The sequence below is a fragment of the Etheostoma spectabile genome, chromosome 3 (genome assembly GCF_008692095.1).
Source record: "Etheostoma spectabile isolate EspeVRDwgs_2016 chromosome 3, UIUC_Espe_1.0, whole genome shotgun sequence".
Classification (NCBI taxonomy): Eukaryota; Metazoa; Chordata; class Actinopteri; order Perciformes; family Percidae; genus Etheostoma; species Etheostoma spectabile.
Window position 1 is genome coordinate 14,501,613 of NC_045735.1, and position 9,497 is coordinate 14,511,109.

The following is a 9,497-nucleotide window of genomic DNA, read 5'->3' on the forward strand; positions in this document are numbered from 1 at the left end:
ACACACACACACACACACACACACACACACACACACACAGTAACATTTCAACAGGAGCTCTGAGGGTCAAGGCTTGTCCTTCCTGTTCAAATGTACTTGAGAAGTGTCTGACTCCTGACCAGCTGGACTGCATCAGACCCAGCATCTGATTATCCTGTGGAGATGCCACAACAGAGACACAGAAATCCTTTTAAAAGTGCTGAGTTTAACAGACTCTCTACTGTCTACACAGTATTTGCTCACAGCAGACATAATTTTGTAATTTCAGGTCAGCTGCGCTTGCATCAGCTTCTCTATCATCCAGACTGGATGTGCAGGAATGTCCACTATTTTCTACTGACCGACACAAATTAAATGAATAGTTTGACATTTTTTGGAAATAGGCTCATTCGCTTCCTTGTCAAGAGAGTTAGCTAAGAATATTGATACCACTCTCATGTCTGTTTCTAAAATATGTAGCAGGAGCCAGGAGACATTAACTTTGCTTAGCATAAAGACTGGAAACATGGAGAAACAGCTAACCTTTACGGCTTTATCTAAAGGTAAAATCACTATAATTGCCTAAATGTACCTTCAATTGGTATGTGATGCAGACACAGTAATGTAATGAAACAACAGGAGCTTTATTTTTTGGAGATTTGGAGATTTCACTACACTATATGTGATCATGAATTTATTTATGTATGCATGTTGCCAGTTTAATTCTTAACCACATGTAACCTAAACCTAAATGATAAAATATGAAAGACAAAAAAGAAACATTTAAACTTGAATAAACAAAAATACAGTATAATTCAAGATTTATTGATGCAGACAGAAATGAAAAACATGGTGAGTAAATCCTGAGTGTGAGATGAGCTCAGGATTCACCCACCTATACACAACTCACTGAGACACCCACACAAGCCCTGATAGCAGCTAATGTGGATCAGGAATCTCACAGCTGGATGGTGAGAGAGGAAAATAGACTGGGATGTGCGCACACACGTGCACGCACGCACACACACACACACACAGACAAACCGTTATCCATACAGTACAAATAATCGCAGGGAAACTTGCTCTCTATTGTTTTGTTTGTTATTTAGCTCTTTAGCTATTGGTGGTGCACGGCTGCAACAAACTGATAATAGAAAGTATTAGAAAGAGTGCCTTCACTAAGGCAGCACATACTTTTTAATGAATTTTGTTTGATTTTATTAGATGCAGATCCTTGAAAAATGAATAACATTTTGAGTAATTAATCACAACATTTAATTTGGGTTTGAATATGTATATTCCTATTATGTGAGAGTCTGTATAGTTTTGTGTCTAAAGCCTTTTTGCTATTTTGAGTCTGACCGTTATTACAGAGACATACATTTTATTGTCTGCAAGAGCATGTAAGGCACCAATATTCAGTTTGAGAATAATCTCTAATATTTTACATGTAAACATACAAAAATAGTTAGAAATATTAAACTATTTTTGGTTATTTCTTTTCTTTCTGTATTTCTTACACTCCAATGCTACTGCTCAAATCATCAATTCAGAGATTCCACACAATTTACTTTATTTATTTCACTCATCACAATGTGTGTGTGTGTAAAGGAGGGATGAGGTTGTTTTATTATTTGTCACTGCCTCAACATGCAGAGACCACTGGCAGCAGCTGGGAAGACATTTATGCAAAACTCCCTTTTCAGTTTGTGTTCACATCATGGCTGCTGGCTGGTGTGTCATCAATCCACTCAGTTTAGTAACGGCCCATTTGGTTCACTCACCTGCTCTCACGTTTTTTTTTTTGCCACACTTGTTTTATTCCCTTTCATAAAAATGTTTGGATTAATCAATTTCTCTTGCCTCCTCCTCTCTTCTCTTCTCCACCTTTCTATCTGTTCTATTTTTTCCACCTGTTTTTTCTTCTCTTTTCAGGAAAACATCAACATCGATGAAGCAGCTAACTGTTTGGTTAAACACATCATTGCCAGTGAGAATGACATGCTCCAATCAGAAGTCCCAGACACCATCACCCCCCAGTTAGAGAAGGACAAAGGCGGGACATGCTCCTCCTGCTTTAGATCCCAGTAATAGTCCCTGACAGTTGGATCATCTTTTGTATCTCATTACACACAAAGTCAAGTTTGTCTGTGAGCAGGAGACAGAGGGAGAACTACTTTGGCTGTTTTTTTAGGAACCATGTATAGATGCCAACAATTTTCCTGTCCGGTAGCTTGGGTGGGGTGAGTGGATGACAGACAGGCAGCTGGCTCAAGAAATGGAGACAGAAAGAGAGAACGAGAGATGGCTGCAGCTGTGTGTGCTTGTCAAAGACAAGGTCACCCTCTGGGTGACTTCAAGCCTTGACACTGCCACTTCAGTTACCATGGAGACACAGTTAATGAACACATGGACAGAAAGATTGCAGCAAATCTTTCTGTCCCTGAGTTTATTTCTGTATAAAGGTCCATGGAGGGGATCTCTATTTAATAACCACATTAGGTGTTTCTTTTTTCCCTCCTTCTTTTGCCCACTTTTTCTTTGGTCTCTGCTTGTTTCTTTCTCCTCACTCAATTTATTTTTAGTTTTTCACATGCCATTCTGGGCTAATAAGCAGACAAAAAAGCACATTTATGTATAGTTTTCTTCTAGATAACCAAAGCAATTCAATCTCAGTCCTGATAACACTACAGCTACATTATTAGCTATATGGTTTCTTTAAATCTGGTTTCATTTATTTTACTTTGTCATTGTCTTTTCTTGACTTCCGTCATGGACATCTGGCGGCTGCAATAATGTTTATCAGTTCATATTGATGTAATTAAAGTGACTTTTCTAACACAAATTATTTTATTCAATGTCTTCAATAGAAATATTCACTATATATTTATATTTACATATAGTGCACTTAAAGGTATGGCCTTACTTTTCATCACTGAGGTGGAATTGGACTAATTTCCATGGCAACATATTCAAAAGACTATGACAATATTGTTTCCATTTTAATTCAATGGTTTTATATATTACATTTATATTCCACTGTTCAATATTTGTAATATTTGTAATTATGGGATAAATGCATATATATATATAACATGTACATATTATATACAATATAATGAGACAGATTATAGAACCAAAGATGTATCCAGTTCTCAACATGTTCATATGAATAAACCATAGCTTTACTGACTTATGTCTGGATTTGATTTTACGCTAAAATCTTCACACCCAGGTGTTTTCCATCACTCTGGCTGTTTAGACCAACAATGGTACGGGTGTAAACTGTCCTGCCCTCACAGGTGCAACAAATTAACAGGACAGGTCTAATCAGGCAGCAGTGAAAACACCTGGGTAAGTGGACAACATTTCAGCAACAGTGTCACTCTTTTGCAGTATAAGCTAAACTGACATACAACAACATGTACTTTTTCTAACAAACGTGTACAATGGATTTTGTGTTTATGTTTAAAGGTAGATTAGAGGTATTATTACATGATATTGTAGATTATTACATTATTAATTCATAAGTTTAAAAAAAGCAGATTTCACTCTCCACCATGTCTGTGTCCCCATAGACAGTTAATCCAGACTTGTGTCCTATACACAGACATTTGGGTGGGGCTCCAGCAAAGAACAGTATTATTTAGATGGGCCCCAGGTCCAATGAAAATCAATTTTAAAGTGTTATATCTGTAGGCAGTTATTTGGTTTTAACGTTGTGACCACAACACACTTGATCGACATCCCCTGATAAATGTCCTACCTAAATCCCTAAAAAGCTTTTAAGAAGAAAAATAAAATGCTCAGCCTTGTTATAATCCACATTACAACACACACACACACACACACTAACAAAAGGAAACGTTTTGTGAGCTTTGGAAGGTGACTACTAAAAATCGGACAGCAACATATTGTTTCAAATTCACTGATTCAATCAAATGCACAGCAAATTCAAAAGTAATGCAAATCAGATATATTCTTCTGGCACTAAACCACATTATTTATTTCCAATGTCTCTCTTGTTAAAGGCACTTAAGACCTGAGGAGAAACATTTCTCCATTCCTCTGAGAAGAGGATTATGATTTTCTCGCAGTATGTGTTACCGGTCACTCTCTCTCTAATATGCTGAAAATCCGCTTTTACAAAGAAAAAGTCCAGATTCCATAGTTCTTGTTTGTTGATTTATTGTCCTGGGTGACCTGCTTCTGATCTGCCATGTGACTGCAGCCAGCCTGCACTATACCGTCTTTACCTTCACACTGCAGACATCCATCATCTGAAAATACTTTTGAAGGTTATGACATAGCCTACTGTCCCTTGAATGTTCAGATATTGATGATAATTTCTTTGAGAACCAATATAGCTTCCAGTTGGGACTTCTGGCTGCTAAGCAAATAATACGTAAACCTGGGGTTGACTACACTGTTGGAGTATTTCTGGTTGTTAATTAGCTAGTTTCAGTGACTAACACCAATTTAATATGAAAAAAAAACAATCCCACAAAGAAGACCCAAGATAAGGGCCATGTAAATGAGATTAATTCATAAATGTTTTTTAAATCCAGTCACAAATTTAAATATGATGTTGATTGATATGTACCAAAACCTTTCTGTCTAGTTACCCAACCAGCCTTTTGCCTCCACCAGACCTCTCCTTTCTCCTGACACTCCTGTCTTATTAACAGCCTCAGAAAATAACATTTTGTGCCTCACTTAACACTGGTTTCTTTTCACCCCAGTGACACGAAGACACAATTCATTATTGGTTCAGAGGTGAGGGCATGCACTGGAGAAAGACAGTGGCACTCTCTAATTTATATTAATTGGATCAGATTTTCAGCATTGATGTAACAATTTGTGAGAGAAAAACACAGGGCAGAGGGAGCTGGGAGAGACGTTATGTGGGCATTTTCCTCTGGTGTGTGTCAGAAGCCAATCCCTTTACACAACACACACAACACACCACACACACACACCACACACACACACACACACACACACACCACACACACCACACACCACACACACACACCACACACACACACACAACACAACACACACACCTCGGTGTCTGCCTATCTTTGTGGGGACCAGTCATTGACATAATGCATTCCTAGCCCCTTACAACTAACCATCAAACCTAAATGCCTAACCCTCACCCCTACATAACACTACCATAACCTAACTCTAACCTACTCCTAAAACCAAGTCTTAGTCCTCAAAAAGCCCTTTAACGGTATGGGGACCAGCATTTTGGTCCACAAAGCCTCAGGTCCCATAAGTATACTGTTTTCACAATTTTGGTCCCAACAAGTAGCGCACCTAGGACCACACACACACACACACACAGAAGATTTTTCAGATTCATCTCTCGCTCACTGCTGGTCTCTAAGGCAACAGACTGCTGAGAGACTGATAGTTGTTTCTCTTTACTCACAGGCCCTGTCTTTTTAGTTCTTCTAGATTCCTTTCCCATGTTAGAGGGAAAGAAGAAAAAAGGAGAAAGAGAGAGAGAGAGAGTGACCAAAGCAAGGGACTATAATCACAAGACTTCTCAGTCATACAGGATAAGGAGAAAATAAGCTGCACGTGATTTCAGGATTACTTAAAAGGCTTTATCTCCCCCTCTTTCTTACACACTCACTAACTTACACACACTTACAAGTGGACATTTTACATAATGCACACAACTTTACCTCAGTGCTGTTACGATTATTGCGTTGTAAATTGTTTTTAATGTTTACAATAGCTTTCAGCTGGAGTTTGCAACGATATCTGTGCAAGAAGAAATCCTCCGGAGGTCAAAAAAGTGCACCAGCATCCTTTGTGAGTTCAGCTACTTGTTCTTAAAGGAAAAAGGACCCTTTGAAGATCAAATTGCATTTATTTTGTAGCACTGATGCAAAAGCATACATAATAAAAATGCCATGAGCGCGGCAATAAAACACAGTGAAAATAAAACACAGTGAAAATACAGGCACTGAGTTCAGTTGAAATGCTACTATATGATCGATAGACACTGAGAGAGGTGTTGGAAGTGAAGGCTGTGGCAGGTGTACTCTGGCTGTGAATTAAACACCCGGTAAAATGGGATCAATAGCAGGAGCCAGGGCAGACTCTGGATGAATGAAAATAGCGGCTGCACCTCCAACTTTGATCGAACACTGTGAGGGTTTGTCTTTGTGTGCGTCTACGCGTGTGTGTGTGTGTGTGTGTGTGTGTGTGTGTGTGTGTGTGTGTGTGTATTACCTCATAGCAGCCAAAGTTGTATTGTGTTTTAAAAAGAGTACTATGAGAAATATCAAAGGCCTAGTCTGGATGACTCCACAGACGGAGAAATAATCCGCTTCAGAACCTGACCCAGGTCCCACACACACACACACACACACACACACTTGAAATGTACTATTGATTACACTTTAGGATTTGTTTACACTTGCAGCAGGGACACCGTTATGTGGGACTTGATCATTTTTGGACCTTTTTCCACCACTACCAACCTTTGCACTTGTATATTTGATGCCAATTATACACCTGTTGTATAAAAGGAGAGTTTGTTAAATAAGGTCAGTCAAATGTCAATGCAAATTATTAGATATTTACTTTAATTGTTAGTCAGTGTGTCAGTCAACACCAGTATCTGATTCATCTAAAGGTAATGCTAAAATTAGACAAACTATGAAATGAGGCAAGCATTTGGAGGGGATTGTTGTGAAAGTACAAAGATAAAACAGGATACCAAGAGGGGTTCCAGTTCTGTGTCAGTCTTCCCCCGTCATTTCTCTACTTCAGCATCCTGAGACATCTTGCTGGAATTATCATTTTGGAAGTTACTGGTCTTGTTCCCTTGAACTCACCAACACAAAAAGAAAGGGCCAGTTAAGGACTGTGCACATAATCACAACTGGAGTTATTTTAGGTAATTATCATTCCTGTTTTGTGTCTACCCCCTGATGGACTTAAAATACAGAAGCAAAGGTTGTTTATGATGGGATGTACTCCCAACTGGGTTAAAATACACAATAATGCACCTTGATTAGAACCTGACTGAGTGGAAAGGTTGTTCAGACAGCAAAGAACCGCCCACCGGAGGCTTTTTGTCTAAATCCCACCAACAAACTGTGCTAGCAGAAGTAAGGAGGTTACAGGTATGTCCCTGTCTAAGCCATATACTGTAAGCCAGACAGGGCTCCCACACTGTAAGTGTACTAAGCACTACATAAACAAAGAACCAAAGGAGTCATTTCTTTGAAATGTTCACGCACAAAGGTAGAGATGGAAAACAACACAGGCGGTTTCTCCTATCAAAAAGTGTAGCCAGGTCCTTCTTAAACGTGATGAAGTTCAACTACTTTGTTATCGTCACACCAGGATTTAGCTGATTTATTTTTTTTGCAATGCTAAAGCAGTTTCCTTAGTTTCACATTCACATTTCTGATCATTTCAGAAGACCTTTGTTTCATTCCTTGACTTCAAGAACTGCCTCCTTATGTTTTTATAGTACACATTGCAAAAGGAAAAGGAGATGAATGCCACAATCTATTGTTACAATAACAGGCTAAACGTCCCTGAAGAATTCAGTGAATTATAGCTAGTATGGCTTCCTTTAAAGCTATGTTAGAGTATGACTTTTATTCATCAACAAACTTTAAAATGGTCATGATTTTCAGTAAACTGGCTGCCATTAAGCCACGTTGCATGCATAAAGCGGCAGGTAGTCGCATACGTTCAGTTTCACACAGTTAGAGAGGCATGCTGGAATGTACACAAAGAACAAATATTAGTTTTACCGACTCATCACAGACAGCTTAGTATGCTATTTACGCAAATGTGGTCTGTTATCCACTCTGCCACGAAGGTCCTCAGTGACCGACTTTAATTTGAACAGACTGTGTGTGACGTGACCCAGTGGCTTAGTGATAAGCACTGTCAACTCCCAGCAAGAAAAGCTCACATACTGTGCTGAGTTTGCATTGTCTTCCACAAGGTTTCCCCTTACAGTAGGCTACTCCAGTTTCCCCCTAAGCTCCATGGACATCAAAGTCAGGTAGAATGGGGACTCTCAACTGCCTACAGGTATGTGTATAAGTCTGTGTCACCCTTGTAGATTGTTGACCTTTTCGGGGTGTTTCTCTAGTGCATACTGAGATAGGCCCAGCCTTCCATCATGTGGAAAACAAGAAGCATGTTTGAGAAGAAAATAAATGAATTTCAGAGCATTCCATTAGTTTCCCATCCAAAAGTGCATCTAGTGAAGTAACGAGTAGCTGTATGATGTATTGTGTGCCGTGGGGTATACTATTATGCATTCATTTCAGAAATGCAAAATAATAGTATGATTTATACCAAAATAAAACACAGTGAACGTGTTGAGTGCATTTCAACAGGCACTATTGATGTGTAAAAATAAGCGAATTGTGTCTTCATGTCTTCCCTGAAGGATATTTTACTTTACGTTACACATTTTACGTGTCAGTTTGAATCAGTAAATTAACTGCACAGACTGCTGTCAGTACACCAGCAGCTCTCCATCCCTGCGTGTCACATGACCAGCACCTTGGACAGCGATTGTGACAGACTTTGGTACAGAATGTTACAAATGGGTCTGTTGGTTTTTACCACATCACATCCTACACCCTAATGTCCCATTCATTGCTGTTTTCCATTTAATGATTCTATGCTCTAATGTGCATGATGCCACAATGTCCTCTGCAGAATCAATTTGTATCACACTACCATACAATTACACCCAATGGGTCCAGTTAACCCTCTTTCTATTGTGACAAAAGGAGGTAAGAAATTTCAGCATAACTTGTCAGTATGGATTTAATGGTTTCCACTTCATAACAAGTTGATTGCTGCTACATCTTGTTTGTCCCTGGGATTCTTTTGGCCAAGGCCACTGTGTGTTTGTGTGTGTGTGTGTGTGTGTGTGTGTGTGTGTGTGTGTGTAGGGGCAGCATGTTTGCTGGCACTCTTTGCCTTGGCAGAGACAAGGCTAGGTTGAATACTGGTCAGCAATGCCCTTCCCCTCTGTGCCAACTGCCTCTCCTCCAGTGGATGTGTGCAGAACAGCATGTGTACAGAATATTCATGTTAATGTGACCTTGTGCTGAATGTGTTCTATCCTGTTTTTCACTGTGTGTGTGTGTGTGTGTTTGTCTACGAGTGTTTTTGTTGATTTACACACATCCAAAAACCGTACATGGATTTGTACTCTGGAGTCACTCTGAGTGTCTGTGGATTCCGTTCCACAGCTGTGGTCTGCTCTGAGGTGCCTTACAGCGCGATCTAGCAGTGCGTGTGATGCATTGAACAAACACTGCATACCAACAAACACACTCCCACCTAATCTGGCTACACAAACACATAGACATCCATTTTGACAAGTTAAACATGAGATAAATAAAGAATTAAAAAAAATTGAAACATTATTTAAAGAAATCACTAAAGAAAGGAAATTACTTTTTGAAAATATAAAAGGGTGGCAGACAGAGTACAAGGAAGCATGGATG

The 9,497-nt window shown here is 39.2% G+C and overlaps 1 protein-coding gene across 1 annotated transcript in view; it reads left to right on the plus strand.

Moving 5' to 3' along the window:
• rab38a (RAB38a, member RAS oncogene family) overlaps nt 1–3,171 on the plus strand; it is a 7,337-nt gene extending 4,166 nt beyond the window's left edge. Inside the window, exon 3 of the mRNA XM_032509819.1 lies at nt 1,915–3,171. Coding sequence (XP_032365710.1) covers nt 1,915–2,070 — 156 coding nt within the window. The 3' untranslated portion in view covers nt 2,071–3,171. The remainder of the gene's footprint in view (nt 1–1,914) is intronic.
• Nucleotides 3,172–9,497: the final 6,326 nt, after the last annotated feature.